Source organism: Haliotis cracherodii, unplaced genomic scaffold (assembly GCF_022045235.1).
Source record: "Haliotis cracherodii isolate W230 unplaced genomic scaffold, xgHalCrac1.p SCAF_25, whole genome shotgun sequence".
NCBI lineage: Eukaryota > Metazoa > Mollusca > Gastropoda > Lepetellida > Haliotidae > Haliotis > Haliotis cracherodii.
In genome coordinates this window covers 8,137,720-8,159,803 of record NW_027266281.1, presented here as the reverse complement: position 1 = coordinate 8,159,803, position 22,084 = coordinate 8,137,720, and the positions used below count along the sequence as shown (strand labels likewise).

Sequence of the window (22,084 nt, the reverse complement as noted above, 5' to 3'; positions counted from 1 at the left end):
TTTATGTTTATTTAGGATTAGCTACATCCCTTGGTGCTACCAAGGCAGCCCTTGGGATTATCAGACAGTTTGGCTAGACACAAACTGATGTCTCCCTTGTAGCAGACTATGTGTCAGACACAGACTTTGACCACTCTGTGCAGATACATATCAATGCATGAGGAACATTGGGTAGATGATTCAACAATGCCACACAAGTCAAAGTTGGGTTTCACTGTATTTAGAAACAGATGATGGATCCAAAACTTTATAACAGTACTTATGATTAATTTAAATTTTGCCAGGCCAATATTTTGGCAGATTTGCATGTTATTGTTAATCTTCATTTAGTTAATTTTCAAAAAAGATAGGATAAATGATAAAATATGATAATGAGTCATGAATATTTGAATTCAGATCAGAACAAACAGGGAGGGTCACCCCAAAATGTGAGAGTCTCTAGGGGAGGCTTTTGACAAAATGGACAATAAAATATAAAGTGCTTTGCATTTTCTTTCAGGGAGGGTTGTGTCAAAAATGAATGAGAACATACCGGTAATACATGACTGGCCCCTTTAATGTAATATACATGTTTTTTAGTTGATGGTTCAGGTTGTACTTTTCAGTTGAATTTCTTATCACTGTCTATGATGGACTACCAATTAACGGTAGATATTAAATATCCATAATAACTTAGATAAATGCTTCTACAGTCTCATCCTAATTTGTCAAAATTTGTGAATTTCAATATAGCTTCCATTAATGAATTAATGAATTTGGTGAGAATATCTATTGTCTGAATTCCTAATATACTTTCTTTTGTATTTGGTGTGCAAGGGTAGCCTAGTGGGTGAAACAGTCTCTGAAACCCGGGTTCAATTCACCACATGGGTACAATGTGTGAAGCCCATAGCTGGAATATTGCTAACAAGCTGCATGAAACTATACCAACTCACTCGCTCATTATGTTGTATTTTGAGATCACTTACATGACATGTGTTTTGATAATTATGAATAGTTGCATTTATGTATTTATGTATAAGAACCTATGTAACTTAGTTTTGCATAGTCTTGTTTACCCTTCCTTACATTTTGATGTAATGCAAACATTCAAGCAAAATTCAGGTGAACCTTGTGATATTGTTTTAGAAGACCGGATACATTTTTGTATTTTCTGAACACTTTTCTGTTTGCAATGGCTTATTTACATGTTCAAAGATTGGTTAAATATCAGTTGCAAGATAAATTGTCAATACCTCACTGTTCGAGAAAACAATATTAAACATTTGTAAATATGTGTGTGTTTCATAACTTTTGACTAACAAGTTTCTAAAGTTGTTATGAAATGTTTCAGGTACCTGGATTTCACAATCTGACACCAGCTACATTTAAGAAGATCTTGCTCACACAATTCAGACAACGGACTCGCCGGATGATGACCAGTACTCCTGATAACAACCAACAGATTCACCTCAGAAAGTGATGATTCTGAATGAATAATGCCACATCAGTGTGACTGTAGGTGGTTTTATTATGACACTAATGAAGTCTGAATGAATTTATGCCAAAGCACTGTGACTATGTCCAGTTTGTGTACACCGATGCTGACTATACAAATCTGAATGACTTTTGTGGTTTACTGCAGAAACATAATTGACTTTAGATATTCTTCTTCAATAAAATTCTTCTGAGAATTGACTAATTTGTTTATTTAGAAAATGGCATTGAAGCGTCTGTTCTGTAAGGCCTTGCAAACACCACTGGTTACTTTATGCTAGTTCCTCTTCTTGCTTGATCAAATTTCAATTTGTGATATGTACCAATGAAATGCCATATAATCAATAAATAAGATTTTTTTCCAAAAACATGATTTGTTTTGCTTCATTAGCATAAAGAAATATAATACTGATCAGCCATAACATAGGTGCTGAACAAATATAAAATGTACTAATGCCCTGAATGTTTTCCTACTATAAATACAGCTCACTTAACAAAAGTTGTAGTTCCACCTTAGTAGACAAATGACATTTGTTTGAGGAGGATATTTACCATTAATATAACACAGAATATTACAACAGGTACCTGTAATGCACAGGCTAACATTATTTACCAGAAGCAAGTCATGAAGAAAATTTTCATCCGGATACCTTCCGGAAACCTTCCGGAAACCTTCCAGATGCCTTCAACAACCTTCAAATTGCTTGGTATTTTCAAGTTAATTTTTTTATGTGTTTCACACTTAAGTGAACAAAATGCACCCCCCAAATTTTGACATTTTTTTGGAAGGTTTCCGGAAGGTATCCGGGCCGGATCCAAAATGGGTAGGTATCCGGAAGGTTTCCAGAAGACGGAAACCTACACTTCTTTTGCTGTGGTGTTAGGACGCAAACGGTGGTAAGTTTTCAGTTTGTACTTCAGAATTTTGTTAGGAAAATAAATGAAACAGACATTGTAAATATAGTAAGATTGATGTAAAACAGAATACATTTTGAAGGAATCAGGTGCTTGCTTCACACAATGTTTACACCCAGACGTTTGTTTTGCCTGCCACCGGGAATAAACAAACGTCTGGATGTAAACATTCATACCTCGTTTCAACTGCAAAGCTTGTTTGTTCTATTTTAATCAGTTTATTGCAAAAATATGCTTCTAAGTTTCATCCTCTGAACTAATAACAACTAGATTTATTTACAACTGAGACTAAAGACTAGATGATATGAGATTTTTTCTAAATCTGTTCAGTCATAGTGTCGGCTATGTTTTTTCACTCATATATTTTAAAACGTTGTTCTGCATCATATAATGGCAGAAATCTACTGAAATCCATCCCCACTACAGACCAGGGCCAAATAAATCAGCCTCATTATTGTAACACTCAGCTTTGTTCTAATCCGGAATATCTCATGTGGAACAAATGTATTTTTGCAGGGCACCAACATTGGTTTTTGAAGGATGGCAAGGAAATGCAAATGTGCATGATTCTCATTATTTTATGTCTAAGTTACAACGGACGTTAAATGCGAAAACAATTAGGCGCTCGTCACCCTGGCAATCGCCATTTCAATCTTAATCACGTTATAGGGCCACGTGTTTATACCCTTCTTTACACAACCAAACACCGTATCAAACATCTTGTGGTGCCGGCGACAGTTTCTTCCACAGATAGAATCTAGTAAGCCGATCTGTGATGGATGTACTGCCGCCATCGCTCGGAATGCTGAATTATGACAGTGTTGCAAAGAGTTTTCCTGACACTGAATTACCACTGTGTTGCACACGCGCTGAGTCATGTAGACCTGTTGCTCTTTTACAGTTATTGCATCATCATGAAAAGTTTATAACTGAAATATTATTCTGTAGCATTTCGTATATCCACGTTTGTAATACTGTATAGCCCGAGACATCAAACGACGTAAAACTCACCAGTTTCAGAGTCTAGTTAAGAGAGTGTTTGTATTGGGGAGGTTGGGGACTAAAACATCAAGCAAAGTCACTCGGAACAACAAATAATTTACGATAGGTCGCAGCACTCTACATTTAGTAGCCTGTTATCATCATTTGGCAAAAAGCAATATGGACACAGAGAAACCATCATGACAGTTGTCGATTTGAGATGTATCCACAGACGTTGAAATGCACGAAAAATATATTTTCCTCCAGAATTACACTGGTGGGCGTCATATCCTGGTAAAAATATATATAACGATATGCATTGATTCTCACTCACAACAAATACCTGAGTATAATTTAGATATACAGTAATAACATAGCAGGCAATGAAAATTAGAAAACAATGTTCAGTATTTGACCTGTATGTACTATGTAGATTTGCTATTCACAGTATTGATACTCAAACAACTTGTTATTGTTATTGATATTGTGCAACAACGCACCAACTTGCGGGGACCGTTTCATTGTCATAACAATTCCACCCACAACTAACGAAGTCAGACTAAAATACTAATATCATTCCATAATTGGGACTTAAGGGTAGGTAGCTGATGTAATACCATGTTGTAATGTTCTAATATGATAAATGCACATATGCTGTGTTTCAGTTTATTTGAGATCTGGTCTTTCTTGTGTACAGCAATATAAACTAACATGTTTAGTCCTTAGTCCTCATAATGGTAACATATAAAACCCTTAAAATGACATGTTTTCTAGCCTGGTCGTTATGATATCTGAACTATTGGGATGTTTGGCAAGGACAATAGGACGAGTGCCAATTTCTATCGTTGGTGTAGTAGTGTTCATTTATGTTGTATGGTGTATGATTATATTATTATGACAACACAATAACAATCTATTCAGTTTCTGCAACTTCAACCAAGAGAAGAGATATATCTCAGCAGGTAGCACAGAGGCAGTGTGCAGCTTAGGTTTATTCAGGGAGTGTTTTTCCAGCAATCTAAATCTAATAAATATAAGCGATTTTCAAAATGTGTCAGTCACCATGCTACGGTATATTAATCAGGGTTAGAAACTAACAGTTTTTGTCCACTATTCCTTATAATGATAACATATAGCCAAACCCTTAAAATGGGCCAATTTCTACTACTCCTTAGGATACCTTTACTATTGGGCAGTCTAGTAAGGACTACAGGACTAGTGCCAATTTCTAACGCTGTTAATAATACCTCTACTACAGCAACTCTATTATAAATCAAGTGTATCAGTGAAAAAATTTGAAAGTCACACATTTGTTGAAAGGCAAAAGCTTCTCTCAGGCCAGTAGTTGTAATGTTTACCTGCAATATATAGTTTTCTGAACAGCATATCTGGGGGAGGGTAGCCCAGTGGATAAAGCATTCGCTCTTCACGAGATTAATTCCCCCACATGGTTACAATGTGTGAAGCCCATGTCTAGTGTTCCCCGCCCAGATATTGCTGGAATATTGCTAAGAACCTGTAAAACCCAACCCAACTGAACAGCATATTTTGTGTTTCAGCTTCGAGCGACCGGAGCCACAGAGAAAGGGCTGCACAGATGACGACAGTGACGACCCATGGTAGGTGGGAGAACCCAGCAGGTGGTAGATACTGTGACTGTCCAACTTGTAAGAGATGAGGTCACATCAACATGTGACAAATATAAGCCTGAAAGTTCACTCCAAAAACCTTCATATGAACAGTCTCTACAATAACAAGCTGATAAATGTAGTCTCTTATTATCCTAATAATTTCTAACAAGTCAATTGTATTGCCAGTACCACCATAAGGCTCAATCCAACAAGCCTGTACAGACGCGCGGCTCAGATGAACAGCAATCTCAATGTTTGTGTTGTATTTATGATAGAATCTAGTCGTTTGAGTGATTTGTTAGTCGCTAGACGACCTTATATTTATACCTCTACTAAGATGAATGGTTTTGAAATTGTATTCATCAGTCAAAATTTTAAAAACACAAACTTTGTCGAATATCTTGTATGTATAATGCTTATTTAGTTTGTATTGTTTTCTGAACAGCATGTTCTGTGTTTCAGCCTCGAGCGACCCCAGTCGGACCATGAGGACACCAGTGACGACCACAAAAAAGCCTGCTACACAGGGTAGGTGGGAGAACCCAGCAGGCAGAAAGCCCACACTTTAATCCCTCCAACAATTAACAAGCTGGGGTATAGTCCCATGGGGTTCTGACTTGCTTCTAGCATGTTATCGTATCCCAGTTGTGTCGATCGGTGCTCATGTTGTCAACCACTGGACTGTCTGTCTGTACCAGACTCCGCCATCTTATTGCTGGACTACTGCTGCATGCGGCGTAAAACAACAAACAAACAGACTGACATAAACCAATGTCATGTCTTATAAGATCTATCTAATATTTCCAAACAGCAACTGTACTGACAGTATCATCTCATAAAGCTCAGTTCATCAAACGTTGACACTCTCCAGCCACACACAGAATAATGTTACAACAACTGGATGTAACAGAAAGATTCTAAACATTGACCACATAATCCTTGATTACATGAACCAGCTGTCGTCCTTCCCCTTGATCCTTGTGTTGTCAGCCATGTTGGAAGTGGTTGAGGACGTACCGTGTCACGTGTCACCACGTTGAGGTGTGAACCATGTAGATGTATGACGAAAGTGTCTGGAAGTGTACAGAGTTTACTTTGTGTTACAGCGACTCCATCACCAGCAGACTGCAGGGACCTCCATGGCGCCAGCGAGGCCGGGAACCTGGAGAAGGTGAAGCGGATCCTGTCTCTGGGCGTCGACGTCAACTGTAGGTGGGGGTGGTGGAGCCAGACACCGGTGATGAGGGCAGCATACAGGGGACGGAGAGACGTGGTGGAGCTCCTGGTGAGTAAAGGGGCCGATGTGTCACTGGTGGACGAGGACGGTGACAACATCCTTCACATCGCCTGTATTGGAGGAGACATGGAGACGGTGAAGTTTGTGCTGTCTCTGCACGTGGTGGACATCGACGCCAGGACCAAGTCGGGGATGACGGCGGCCGACAGGGCGAGACTCAGGGGACATACGCGAGTGGCGGATCTCCTCGTGTCCCGCGCCGCTCAGTGACGTCAGTGTCGTGTTTGTGTGGACGGTGGGGGGAGACCTGACAGTGACGTGGTGTGCCGTTCACGTCGTCGTGTGTACATCTGTATTTATTTACGTGAAACTGTTTGTTGTTTTTGGATGTGAATAAAACTGGTAAAACTTTGTCAGACATTTTGTCATTTGTTGTGTTTGGAAGTTCTCATGATCAGGTAAGAAAATTGTTAACAGAGTGTAAATAGAGATGATGTGTGATTGGTATGTAAGCACCGAACTTCGTGATATGTTCATGCATGTCGTCATATATTTCTGTGTTAGTTTTACGCCATAAAATTGTAATTAATCGTGAAAAACACAAAAAAAACTGTTTGTTTACATCTCGCTGCACTCGGTGACCTTTGACCGAGGCGAGGTTCGCCCAGCTGACGTGGCGCCAAATGTACAATGACAGTGACGTCACACTGTCGATGACGTCACGGCATTCCGGCTTAGGTCTAAACACTAAAGCTGTCTGCTGTTTTCTCTGCTAAATACGATATCGGTAATTCAAAGGGCTGCTAAATGCTGGCTTCGCGACATATGCAAGTACAGCACAGGCCTCATGTGGGCGATATAGATTAACAAATGGAGATGTGTTGCATATTATTGCTGCTGAAATTTAAAAAGAAACATTTCTGATTGGCGAGATATTTTTTTTCTCTCTCCCATTTCACCATTTCAATCAAGCTACTTCCCAGCGGGTAACAACCTTCTTTACACTCTCGTCTTACGACTGACCAGATTCCCCAGATGAATTCAGAGCTATAAATAGGTTTTGGTTATTTGTTGTTGTTTTTCACCCAGGGGCAGGATGCCAGAGGGACATATATGTCTCTCCTCTTCAAACCTCACTTGGAAGTCGAATAAAATTCAAATACATCAGACACGCAGATACACTTCACAGTTTTGTATACTGTGAACTTTCCGCCACATTAGATTTACAAAATCACGTTTCACATGTATCCTACCGGTAATGAGACGCCTAACATTACGCGTATTTCAAACTCAGTTGTGATACATACATCCTTGAATTCCTCATACATTTTAGAATCTAATGACACATAGTCTCTGTCACCAATACAAAGTGCCGAGATCAAATCAAGCAAAATAAGTTAGGTGTGAAAACAACGCTGTGCTCGAAAAACTGCACTTGTTTGAAATGTAAACAAAGCAAAATACATATTTTACATTGTCGCATGTTCCCCCCTTTTTAGCTATCCATTCGTCTATTCGTTCAGAATATGCATGGGAAGAGAATTATAGGAAGAATTAGGGAATTAAAAATAAATACATTGCTATGATTTGATATTTTTCAACATAAATTTCTTGGGAGTGTCAAAGTCAATATTATAAGTTCATATAAACAACTTCCATGAATAGCCGTTTCATTTTATTTTAAAACTAAATTTCCAGGAGAATTGTCTTGGTCTTGGAATAGTTTTTTTTAGGTCGTTTGATAAACATAACAATGATATCTAACGATTCACAGGTGCGCGTTGTCACAAACGATTTACGAATTATTTCTCTCGTTTTGCATTATATAATCAAAATGTTCATCTTTTTCTAAATATTGTGATCACAGGGTATTAAACTGTTTACTTTCTTTCTCCAAGAATTGTAAAAAGTAATTAGGGGAGGTATATTTATATTAATCAAAATACCAGTGTCGTCTTTCTCCGTGAATTTAAGTAATATTCAACATTTAGTAGTTATTCAAAATGTTTATAGGAATAAGAGTCAGATAAACTGTTCACATTTACACTCCAGGTTTGCTGCAAGTTGTCAAATAGTCTCTGTTTAAACATGGAAATAAAAACAGTTTTTTCCCCAACTTCTTGTGCTATCTATGCATATCCAAATCCAAATCTGAATAAAATACTTTTAATGTGTGTGCGACCAGGTGGTGCGACCTGAATCATCCAGAACCGCTAGCATCTTGTAACACTGATATATGGTAGTCTCTCCGGGCTCAGTTGTATCAGCCTGCACCAGTACTTCACAGCTCTTGTCATATATGTAAGCTGTAAAGGAGCTCTACCACACTCACCAAGCACCATCACATTACATGTATTTCTTGACACTTTAAGAACTGATTTGCACACCTTAACTTGAATATCCTCAATGATTTTGCTGTAATTAACATCCCAGATTTCAGAGCCATAGCACAGGATAGGAGTTACGATACTATCAATAATTTTGAATAAATCTTTGCATGGAATATCACCAAGTTTCTTCTGATATCTATTTATGGCAAACACAGCTTTTGAACTCTGAGTAGCTAAACATGTTTGAGCCTGGGTCGATACAAGTTTGGGGGTGACCATAATTCCTAAATATCTGTAAAATGGAACAACATCAATGCTTTCACCATTATATGACCACTTTTCACAACTTCTTAGGGGACCACCATTTCTAAATACCATTACTTTTGTCTGCTTCAGTTTGACTTTCATACCAGTTTGTAAACAGAATAAGTGTAGAGCATCAATTTTCTTTTGTAGTTGAACTGCTGAATATGATACAGATGAAACATCATCTGCAAACATTATGGCAGAAATATTTTTAAAATCCTGTGATATAAAAACACCTTCTCCTCCGCAGTCTTCAAGTTGAATTAAAAGCTTGTTTATGAATATCATAAATAGCTGTGGACTCAAAATACAGCTCTGCCGGGTGCCAATATTACATTCAAAATAATCAGTTAGTCCAGTTGAAGCCCTTACACAAGCACACAGACTTGAATACATTGATGAAATTATGTTGAACAGTTAATCCTTGATCCAAACATCATGTAGGCTTTTCAGTAGATTATCATGTCTTATGGTGTCAAATGCCTTTGAAAAGTCAACAAAGAGGCACTTCTTTTGCTGTGGTGTTAGGACGCAAACGGTGGTAAGTTTTCAGTTTGTACTTCAGAATTTTGTTAGGAAAATAAATGAAACAGACATTGTAAATAGAGTAAGATTGATGTAAAACAGAATACATTTTGAAGGAATCAGGTGCTTGCTTCACACAATGTTTACACCCAGACGTTTGTTTTGCCTGCCACCGGGAATAAACAAACGTCTGGATGTAAACATTCATGCCTCGTTTCAACTGCAAAGCTTGTTTGTTCTATTTTAATCAGTATATTGCAAAAATATGCTTCTAAGTTTCATCCTCTGAACTAATAACAACTAGATTTATTTACAACTGAGACTAAAGACTAGATGATATGAGATTTTTTCTAAATCTGTTCAGTCATAGTGTCGGCTATGTTTTTTCACTCATATATTTTAAAACGTTGTTCTGCATCATATAATGGCAGAAATCTACTGAAATCCATCCCCACTACAGACCAGGGCCAAATAAATCAGCCTCATTATTGTAACACTCAGCTTTGTTCTAATCCGGAATATCTCATGTGGAACAAATGTATTTTTGCAGGGCACCAACATTGGTTTTTGAAGGATGGCAAGGAAATGCAAATGTGCATGATTCTCATTATTTTATGTCTAAGTTACAACGGACGTTAAATGCGAAAACAATTAGGCGCTCGTCACCCTGGCAATCGCCATTTCAATCTTAATCACGTTATAGGGCCACGTGTTTATACCCTTCTTTACACAACCAAACACCGTATCAAACATCTTGTGGTGCCGGCGACAGTTTCTTCCACAGATAGAATCTAGTAAGCCGATCTGTGATGGATGTACTGCCGCCATCGCTCGGAATGCTGAATTATGACAGTGTTGCAAAGAGTTTTCCTGACACTGAATTACCACTGTGTTGCACACGCGCTGAGTCATGTAGACCTGTTGCTCTTTTACAGTTATTGCATCATCATGAAAAGTTTATAACTGAAATATTATTCTGTAGCATTTCGTATATCCACGTTTGTAATACTGTATAGCCCGAGACATCAAACGACGTAAAACTCACCAGTTTCAGAGTCTAGTTAAGAGAGTGTTTGTATTGGGGAGGTTGGGGACTAAAACATCAAGCAAAGTCACTCGGAACAACAAATAATTTACGATAGGTCGCAGCACTCTACATTTAGTAGCCTGTTATCATCATTTGGCAAAAAGCAATATGGACACAGAGAAACCATCATGACAGTTGTCGATTTGAGATGTATCCACAGACGTTGAAATGCACGAAAAAATATATTTTCCTCCAGAATTACACTGGTGGGCGTCATATCCTGGTAAAAATATATATAACGATATGCATTGATTCTCACTCACAACAAATACCTGAGTATAATTTAGATATACAGTAATAACATAGCAGGCAATGAAAATTAGAAAACAATGTTCAGTATTTGACCTGTATGTACTATGTAGATTTGCTATTCACAGTATTGATACTCAAACAACTTGTTATTGTTATTGATATTGTGCAACAACGCACCAACTTGCGGGGACCGTTTCATTGTCATAACAATTCCACCCACAACTAACGAAGTCAGACTAAAATACTAATATCATTCCATAATTGGGACTTAAGGGTAGGTAGCTGATGTAATACCATGTTGTAATGTTCTAATATGATAAATGCACATATGCTGTGTTTCAGTTTATTTGAGATCTGGTCTTTCTTGTGTACAGCAATATAAACTAACATGTTTAGTCCTTAGTCCTCATAATGGTAACATATAAAACCCTTAAAATGACATGTTTTCTAGCCTGGTCGTTATGATATCTGAACTATTGGGATGTTTGGCAAGGACAATAGGACGAGTGCCAATTTCTATCGTTGGTGTAGTAGTGTTCATTTATGTTGTATGGTGTATGATTATATTATTATGACAACACAATAACAATCTATTCAGTTTCTGCAACTTCAACCAAGAGAAGAGATATATCTCAGCAGGTAGCACAGAGGCAGTGTGCAGCTTAGGTTTATTCAGGGAGTGTTTTTCCAGCAATCTAAATCTAATAAATATAAGCGATTTTCAAAATGTGTCAGTCACCATGCTACGGTATATTAATCAGGGTTAGAAACTAACAGTTTTTGTCCACTATTCCTTATAATGATAACATATAGCCAAACCCTTAAAATGGGCCAATTTCTACTACTCCTTAGGATACCTTTACTATTGGGCAGTCTAGTAAGGACTACAGGACTAGTGCCAATTTCTAACGCTGTTAATAATACCTCTACTACAGCAACTCTATTATAAATCAAGTGTATCAGTGAAAAAATTTGAAAGTCACACATTTGTTGAAAGGCAAAAGCTTCTCTCAGGCCAGTAGTTGTAATGTTTACCTGCAATATATAGTTTTCTGAACAGCATATCTGGGGGAGGGTAGCCCAGTGGATAAAGCATTCGCTCTTCACGAGATTAATTCCCCCACATGGTTACAATGTGTGAAGCCCATGTCTAGTGTTCCCCGCCCAGATATTGCTGGAATATTGCTAAGAACCTGTAAAACCCAACCCAACTGAACAGCATATTTTGTGTTTCAGCTTCGAGCGACCGGAGCCACAGAGAAAGGGCTGCACAGATGACGACAGTGACGACCCATGGTAGGTGGGAGAACCCAGCAGGTGGTAGATACTGTGACTGTCCAACTTGTAAGAGATGAGGTCACATCAACATGTGACAAATATAAGCCTGAAAGTTCACTCCAAAAACCTTCATATGAACAGTCTCTACAATAACAAGCTGATAAATGTAGTCTCTTATTATCCTAATAATTTCTAACAAGTCAATTGTATTGCCAGTACCACCATAAGGCTCAATCCAACAAGCCTGTACAGACGCGCGGCTCAGATGAACAGCAATCTCAATGTTTGTGTTGTATTTATGATAGACTCTAGTCGTTTGAGTGATTTGTTAGTCGCTAGACGACCTTATATTTATACCTCTACTAAGATGAATGGTTTTGAAATTGTATTCATCAGTCAAAATTTTAAAAACACAAACTTTGTCGAATATCTTGTATGTATAATGCTTATTTAGTTTGTATTGTTTTCTGAACAGCATGTTCTGTGTTTCAGCCTCGAGCGACCCCAGTCGGACCATGAGGACACCAGTGACGACCACAAAAAAGCCTGCTACACAGGGTAGGTGGGAGAACCCAGCAGGCAGAAAGCCCACACTTTAATCCCTCCAACAATTAACAAGCTGGGGTATAGTCCCATGGGGTTCTGACTTGCTTCTAGCATGTTATCGTATCCCAGTTGTGTCGATCGGTGCTCATGTTGTCAACCACTGGACTGTCTGTCTGTACCAGACTCCGCCATCTTATTGCTGGACTACTGCTGCATGCGGCGTAAAACAACAAACAAACAGACTGACATAAACCAATGTCATGTCTTATAAGATCTATCTAATATTTCCAAACAGCAACTGTACTGACAGTATCATCTCATAAAGCTCAGTTCATCAAACGTTGACACTCTCCAGCCACACACAGAATAATGTTACAACAACTGGATGTAACAGAAAGATTCTAAACATTGACCACATAATCCTTGATTACATGAACCAGCTGTCGTCCTTCCCCTTGATCCTTGTGTTGTCAGCCATGTTGGAAGTGGTTGAGGACGTACCGTGTCACGTGTCACCACGTTGAGGTGTGAACCATGTAGATGTATGACGAAAGTGTCTGGAAGTGTACAGAGTTTACTTTGTGTTACAGCGACTCCATCACCAGCAGACTGCAGGGACCTCCATGGCGCCAGCGAGGCCGGGAACCTGGAGAAGGTGAAGCGGATCCTGTCTCTGGGCGTCGACGTAGGTGGGGGTGGTGGAGCCAGACACCGGTGATGAGGGCAGCATACAGGGGACGGAGAGACGTGGTGGAGCTCCTGGTGAGTAAAGGGGCCGATGTGTCACTGGTGGACGAGGACGGTGACAACATCCTTCACATCGCCTGTATTGGAGGAGACATGGAGACGGTGAAGTTTGTGCTGTCTCTGCACGTGGTGGACATCGACGCCAGGACCAAGTCGGGGATGACGGCGGCCGACAGGGCGAGACTCAGGGGACATACGCGAGTGGCGGATCTCCTCGTGTCCCGCGCCGCTCAGTGACGTCAGTGTCGTGTTTGTGTGGACGGTGGGGGGAGACCTGACAGTGACGTGGTGTGCCGTTCACGTCGTCGTGTGTACATCTGTATTTATTTACGTGAAACTGTTTGTTGTTTTTGGATGTGAATAAAACTGGTAAAACTTTGTCAGACATTTTGTCATTTGTTGTGTTTGGAAGTTCTCATGATCAGGTAAGAAAATTGTTAACAGAGTGTAAATAGAGATGATGTGTGATTGGTATGTAAGCACCGAACTTCGTGATATGTTCATGCATGTCGTCATATATTTCTGTGTTAGTTTTACGCCATAAAATTGTAATTAATCGTGAAAAACACAAAAAAAACTGTTTGTTTACATCTCGCTGCACTCGGTGACCTTTGACCGAGGCGAGGTTCGCCCAGCTGACGTGGCGCCAAATGTACAATGACAGTGACGTCACACTGTCGATGACGTCACGGCATTCCGGCTTAGGTCTAAACACTAAAGCTGTCTGCTGTTTTCTCTGCTAAATACGATATCGGTAATTCAAAGGGCTGCTAAATGCTGGCTTCGCGACATATGCAAGTACAGCACAGGCCTCATGTGGGCGATATAGATTAACAAATGGAGATGTGTTGCATATTATTGCTGCTGAAATTTAAAAAGAAACATTTCTGATTGGCGAGATATTTTTTTTCTCTCTCCCATTTCACCATTTCAATCAAGCTACTTCCCAGCGGGTAACAACCTTCTTTACACTCTCGTCTTACGACTGACCAGATTCCCCAGATGAATTCAGAGCTATAAATAGGTTTTGGTTATTTGTTGTTGTTTTTCACCCAGGGGCAGGATGCCAGAGGGACATATATGTCTCTCCTCTTCAAACCTCACTTGGAAGTCGAATAAAATTCAAATACATCAGACACGCAGATACACTTCACAGTTTTGTATACTGTGAACTTTCCGCCACATTAGATTTACAAAATCACGTTTCACATGTATCCTACCGGTAATGAGACGCCTAACATTACGCGTATTTCAAACTCAGTTGTGATACATACATCCTTGAATTCCTCATACATTTTAGAATCTAATGACACATAGTCTCTGTCACCAATACAAAGTGCCGAGATCAAATCAAGCAAAATAAGTTAGGTGTGAAAACAACGCTGTGCTCGAAAAACTGCACTTGTTTGAAATGTAAACAAAGCAAAATACATATTTTACATTGTCGCATGTTCCCCCCTTTTTAGCTATCCATTCGTCTATTCGTTCAGAATATGCATGGGAAGAGAATTATAGGAAGAATTAGGGAATTAAAAATAAATACATTGCTATGATTTGATATTTTTCAACATAAATTTCTTGGGAGTGTCAAAGTCAATATTATAAGTTCATATAAACAACTTCCATGAATAGCCGTTTCATTTTATTTTAAAACTAAATTTCCAGGAGAATTGTCTTGGTCTTGGAATAGTTTTTTTTAGGTCGTTTGATAAACATAACAATGATATCTAACGATTCACAGGTGCGCGTTGTCACAAACGATTTACGAATTATTTCTCTCGTTTTGCATTATATAATCAAAATGTTCATCTTTTTCTAAATATTGTGATCACAGGGTATTAAACTGTTTACTTTCTTTCTCCAAGAATTGTAAAAAGTAATTAGGGGAGGTATATTTATATTAATCAAAATACCAGTGTCGTCTTTCTCCGTGAATTTAAGTAATATTCAACATTTAGTAGTTATTCAAAATGTTTATAGGAATAAGAGTCAGATAAACTGTTCACATTTACACTCCAGGTTTGCTGCAAGTTGTCAAATAGTCTCTGTTTAAACATGGAAATAAAAACAGTTTTTTCCCCAACTTCTTGTGCTATCTATGCATATCCAAATCCAAATCTGAATAAAATACTTTTAATGTGTGTGCGACCAGGTGGTGCGACCTGAATCATCCAGAACCGCTAGCATCTTGTAACACTGATATATGGTAGTCTCTCCGGGCTCAGTTGTATCAGCCTGCACCAGTACTTCACAGCTCTTGTCATATATGTAAGCTGTAAAGGAGCTCTACCACACTCACCAAGCACCATCACATTACATGTATTTCTTGACACTTTAAGAACTGATTTGCACACCTTAACTTGAATATCCTCAATGATTTTGCTGTAATTAACATCCCAGATTTCAGAGCCATAGCACAGGATAGGAGTTACGATACTATCAATAATTTTGAATAAATCTTTGCATGGAATATCACCAAGTTTCTTCTGATATCTATTTATGGCAAACACAGCTTTTGAACTCTGAGTAGCTAAACATGTTTGAGCCTGGGTCGATACAAGTTTGGGGGTGACCATAATTCCTAAATATCTGTAAAATGGAACAACATCAATGCTTTCACCATTATATGACCACTTTTCACAACTTCTTAGGGGACCACCATTTCTAAATACCATTACTTTTGTCTGCTTCAGTTTGACTTTCATACCAGTTTGTAAACAGAATAAGTGTAGAGCATCAATTTTCTTTTGTAGTTGAACTGCTGAATATGATACAGATGAAACATCATCTGCAAACATTATGGCAGAAATATTTTTAAAATCCTGTGATATAAAAACACCTTCTCCTCCGCAGTCTTCAAGTTGAATTAAAAGCTTGTTTATGAATATCATAAATAGCTGTGGACTCAAAATACAGCTCTGCCGGGTGCCAATATTACATTCAAAATAATCAGTTAGTCCAGTTGAAGCCCTTACACAAGCACACAGACTTGAATACATTGATGAAATTATGTTGAACAGTTAATCCTTGATCCAAACATCATGTAGGCTTTTCAGTAGATTATCATGTCTTATGGTGTCAAATGCCTTTGAAAAGTCAACAAAGAGGCACTTCTTTTGCTGTGGTGTTAGGACGCAAACGGTGGTAAGTTTTCAGTTTGTACTTCAGAATTTTGTTAGGAAAATAAATGAAACAGACATTGTAAATAGAGTAAGATTGATGTAAAACAGAATACATTTTGAAGGAATCAGGTGCTTGCTTCACACAATGTTTACACCCAGACGTTTGTTTTGCCTGCCACCGGGAATAAACAAACGTCTGGATGTAAACATTCATGCCTCGTTTCAACTGCAAAGCTTGTTTGTTCTATTTTAATCAGTATATTGCAAAAATATGCTTCTAAGTTTCATCCTCTGAACTAATAACAACTAGATTTATTTACAACTGAGACTAAAGACTAGATGATATGAGATTTTTTCTAAATCTGTTCAGTCATAGTGTCGGCTATGTTTTTTCACTCATATATTTTAAAACGTTGTTCTGCATCATATAATGGCAGAAATCTACTGAAATCCATCCCCACTACAGACCAGGGCCAAATAAATCAGCCTCATTATTGTAACACTCAGCTTTGTTCTAATCCGGAATATCTCATGTGGAACAAATGTATTTTTGCAGGGCACCAACATTGGTTTTTGAAGGATGGCAAGGAAATGCAAATGTGCATGATTCTCATTATTTTATGTCTAAGTTACAACGGACGTTAAATGCGAAAACAATTAGGCGCTCGTCACCCTGGCAATCGCCATTTCAATCTTAATCACGTTATAGGGCCACGTGTTTATACCCTTCTTTACACAACCAAACACCGTATCAAACATCTTGTGGTGCCGGCGACAGTTTCTTCCACAGATAGAATCTAGTAAGCCGATCTGTGATGGATGTACTGCCGCCATCGCTCGGAATGCTGAATTATGACAGTGTTGCAAAGAGTTTTCCTGACACTGAATTACCACTGTGTTGCACACGCGCTGAGTCATGTAGACCTGTTGCTCTTTTACAGTTATTGCATCATCATGAAAAGTTTATAACTGAAATATTATTCTGTAGCATTTCGTATATCCACGTTTGTAATACTGTATAGCCCGAGACATCAAACGACGTAAAACTCACCAGTTTCAGAGTCTAGTTAAGAGAGTGTTTGTATTGGGGAGGTTGGGGACTAAAACATCAAGCAAAGTCACTCGGAACAACAAATAATTTACGATAGGTCGCAGCACTCTACATTTAGTAGCCTGTTATCATCATTTGGCAAAAAGCAATATGGACACAGAGAAACCATCATGACAGTTGTCGATTTGAGATGTATCCACAGACGTTGAAATGCACGAAAAAATATATTTTCCTCCAGAATTACACTGGTGGGCGTCATATCCTGGTAAAAATATATATAACGATATGCATTGATTCTCACTCACAACAAATACCTGAGTATAATTTAGATATACAGTAATAACATAGCAGGCAATGAAAATTAGAAAACAATGTTCAGTATTTGACCTGTATGTACTATGTAGATTTGCTATTCACAGTATTGATACTCAAACAACTTGTTATTGTTATTGATATTGTGCAACAACGCACCAACTTGCGGGGACCGTTTCATTGTCATAACAATTCCACCCACAACTAACGAAGTCAGACTAAAATACTAATATCATTCCATAATTGGGACTTAAGGGTAGGTAGCTGATGTAATACCATGTTGTAATGTTCTAATATGATAAATGCACATATGCTGTGTTTCAGTTTATTTGAGATCTGGTCTTTCTTGTGTACAGCAATATAAACTAACATGTTTAGTCCTTAGTCCTCATAATGGTAACATATAAAACCCTTAAAATGACATGTTTTCTAGCCTGGTCGTTATGATATCTGAACTATTGGGATGTTTGGCAAGGACAATAGGACGAGTGCCAATTTCTATCGTTGGTGTAGTAGTGTTCATTTATGTTGTATGGTGTATGATTATATTATTATGACAACACAATAACAATCTATTCAGTTTCTGCAACTTCAACCAAGAGAAGAGATATATCTCAGCAGGTAGCACAGAGGCAGTGTGCAGCTTAGGTTTATTCAGGGAGTGTTTTTCCAGCAATCTAAATCTAATAAATATAAGCGATTTTCAAAATGTGTCAGTCACCATGCTACGGTATATTAATCAGGGTTAGAAACTAACAGTTTTTGTCCACTATTCCTTATAATGATAACATATAGCCAAACCCTTAAAATGGGCCAATTTCTACTACTCCTTAGGATACCTTTACTATTGGGCAGTCTAGTAAGGACTACAGGACTAGTGCCAATTTCTAACGCTGTTAATAATACCTCTACTACAGCAACTCTATTATAAATCAAGTGTATCAGTGAAAAAATTTGAAAGTCACACATTTGTTGAAAGGCAAAAGCTTCTCTCAGGCCAGTAGTTGTAATGTTTACCTGCAATATATAGTTTTCTGAACAGCATATCTGGGGGAGGGTAGCCCAGTGGATAAAGCATTCGCTCTTCACGAGATTAATTCCCCCACATGGTTACAATGTGTGAAGCCCATGTCTAGTGTTCCCCGCCCAGATATTGCTGGAATATTGCTAAGAACCTGTAAAACCCAACCCAACTGAACAGCATATTTTGTGTTTCAGCTTCGAGCGACCGGAGCCACAGAGAAAGGGCTGCACAGATGACGACAGTGACGACCCATGGTAGGTGGGAGAACCCAGCAGGTGGTAGATACTGTGACTGTCCAACTTGTAAGAGATGAGGTCACATCAACATGTGACAAATATAAGCCTGAAAGTTCACTCCAAAAACCTTCATATGAACAGTCTCTACAATAACAAGCTGATAAATGTAGTCTCTTATTATCCTAATAATTTCTAACAAGTCAATTGTATTGCCAGTACCACCATAAGGCTCAATCCAACAAGCCTGTACAGACGCGCGGCTCAGATGAACAGCAATCTCAATGTTTGTGTTGTATTTATGATAGACTCTAGTCGTTTGAGTGATTTGTTAGTCGCTAGACGACCTTATATTTATACCTCTACTAAGATGAATGGTTTTGAAATTGTATTCATCAGTCAAAATTTTAAAAACACAAACTTTGTCGAATATCTTGTATGTATAATGCTTATTTAGTTTGTATTGTTTTCTGAACAGCATGTTCTGTGTTTCAGCCTCGAGCGACCCCAGTCGGACCATGAGGACACCAGTGACGACCACAAAAAAGCCTGCTACACAGGGTAGGTGGGAGAACCCAGCAGGCAGAAAGCCCACACTTTAATCCCTCCAACAATTAACAAGCTGGGGTATAGTCCCATGGGGTTCTGACTTGCTTCTAGCATGTTATCGTATCCCAGTTGTGTCGATCGGTGCTCATGTTGTCAACCACTGGACTGTCTGTCTGTACCAGACTCCGCCATCTTATTGCTGGACTACTGCTGCATGCGGCGTAAAACAACAAACAAACAGACTGACATAAACCAATGTCATGTCTTATAAGATCTATCTAATATTTCCAAACAGCAACTGTACTGACAGTATCATCTCATAAAGCTCAGTTCATCAAACGTTGACACTCTCCAGCCACACACAGAATAATGTTACAACAACTGGATGTAACAGAAAGATTCTAAACATTGACCACATAATCCTTGATTACATGAACCAGCTGTCGTCCTTCCCCTTGATCCTTGTGTTGTCAGCCATGTTGGAAGTGGTTGAGGACGTACCGTGTCACGTGTCACCACGTTGAGGTGTGAACCATGTAGATGTATGACGAAAGTGTCTGGAAGTGTACAGAGTTTACTTTGTGTTACAGCGACTCCATCACCAGCAGACTGCAGGGACCTCCATGGCGCCAGCGAGGCCGGGAACCTGGAGAAGGTGAAGCGGATCCTGTCTCTGGGCGTCGACGTCAACTGTAGGTGGGGGTGGTGGAGCCAGACACCGGTGATGAGGGCAGCATACAGGGGACGGAGAGACGTGGTGGAGCTCCTGGTGAGTAAAGGGGCCGATGTGTCACTGGTGGACGAGGACGGTGACAACATCCTTCACATCGCCTGTATTGGAGGAGACATGGAGACGGTGAAGTTTGTGCTGTCTCTGCACGTGGTGGACATCGACGCCAGGACCAAGTCGGGGATGACGGCGGCCGACAGGGCGAGACTCAGGGGACATACGCGAGTGGCGGATCTCCTCGTGTCCCGCGCCGCTCAGTGACGTCAGTGTCGTGTTTGTGTGGACGGTGGGGGGAGACCTGACAGTGACGTGGTGTGCCGTTCACGTCGTCGTGTGTACATCTGTATTTATTTACGTGAAACTGTTTGTTGTTTTTGGATGTGAATAAAACTTGTAAAACTTTGTCAGACATTTTGTCATTTGTTGTGTTTGGAAGTTCTCATGATCAGGTAAGAAAATTGTTAACTGAGTGTAAATAGAGATGATGTGTGATTGGTATGTAAGCACCGAACTTCGTGATATGTTCATGCATGTCGTCATATATTTCTGTGTTAGTTTTACGCCATAAAATTGTAATTAATCGTGAAAAACACAAAAAAACTGTTTGTTTACATCTCGCTGCACTCGGTGACCTTTGACCGAGGCGAGGTTCGCCCAGCTGACGTGGCGCCAAATGTACAATGACAGTGACGTCACACTGTCGATGACGTCACGGCATTCCGGCTTAGGTCTAAACACTAAAGCTGTCTGCTGTTTTCTCTGCTAAATACGATATCGGTAATTCACAGGGCAGCACAATGCTGGCTTCGCGACATATGCAAGTACAGCACAGGCCTCATGTGGGCGATATAGATTAACAAATGGAGATGTGTTGCATATTATTGCTGCTGAAATTTAAAAAGAAACATTTCTGATTGGCGAGATATTTTTTTTCTCTCTCCCATTTCACCATTTCAATCAAGCTACTTCCCAGCGGGTAACAACCTTCTTTACACTCTCGTCTTACGACTGACCAGATTCCCCAGATGAATTCAGAGCTATAAATAGGTTTTGGTTATTTGTTGTTGTTTTTCACCCAGGGGCAGGATGCCAGAGGGTCATATATGTCTCTCCTCTTCAAACCTCACTTGGAAGTCGAATAAAATTCAAATACATCAGACACGCAGATACACTTCACAGTTTTGTATACTGTGAACTTTCCGCCACATTAGATTTACAAAATCACGTTTCACATGTATCCTACCGGTAATGAGACGCCTAACATTACGTGTATTTCAAACTCAGTTGTGATACATACATCCTTGAATTCCTCATACATTTTAGAATCTAATGACACATAGTCTCTGTCACCAATACAAAGTGCCGAGATCAAATCAAGCAAAATAAGTTAGGTGTGAAAACAACGCTGTGCTCGAAAAACTGCACTTGTTTGAAATGTAAACAAAGCAAAATACATATTTTACATTGTCGCATGTTCCCCCCTTTTTAGCTATCCATTCGTCTATTCGTTCAGAATATGCATGGGAAGAGAATTATAGGAAGAATTAGGGAATTAAAAATAAATACATTGCTATGATTTGATATTTTTCAACATAAATTTCTTGGGAGTGTCAAAGTCAATATTATAAGTTCATATAAACAACTTCCATGAATAGCCGTTTCATTTTATTTTAAAACTAAATTTCCAGGAGAATTGTCTTGGTCTTGGAATATTTTTTTTTAGGTCGTTTGATAAACATAACAATGATATCT

The 22,084-nt window shown here is 39.0% G+C and overlaps 1 protein-coding gene and 1 pseudogene across 1 annotated transcript; both read left to right on the top strand.

Annotated features, from left to right (window-relative positions):
• The first annotated feature begins 5,050 nt into the window (after positions 1-5,050).
• LOC139472723 (uncharacterized) lies at positions 5,051-13,620 on the top strand (annotated as a pseudogene).
• A 5,402-nt stretch (positions 13,621-19,022) lies between these two features.
• On the top strand, positions 19,023-20,665 carry LOC139472861 (ankyrin repeat domain-containing protein 10-like). The gene is made up of 3 exons (XM_071255327.1): positions 19,023-19,074; positions 19,549-19,614; positions 20,193-20,665. Exons 1-3 carry the CDS (start codon positions 19,053-19,055, stop codon positions 20,591-20,593), a joined length of 489 nt encoding a protein of 162 aa, XP_071111428.1. The 5' UTR covers positions 19,023-19,052; the 3' UTR covers positions 20,594-20,665.
• Positions 20,666-22,084: the final 1,419 nt, after the last annotated feature.

Coding starts and splice junctions, on each gene's coding strand:
- LOC139472861 (XM_071255327.1), top strand. CDS start 19,053: ATGACGACAGTGACGACCCATG. Junction 19,075..19,548: donor GACGACAGTGACGACCCATG/GTAGGTGGGAGA, acceptor TCTGTGTTTCAG/CCTCGAGCGACCCCAGTCGG. Junction 19,615..20,192: donor AAAAAAGCCTGCTACACAGG/GTAGGTGGGAGA, acceptor TTTGTGTTACAG/CGACTCCATCACCAGCAGAC.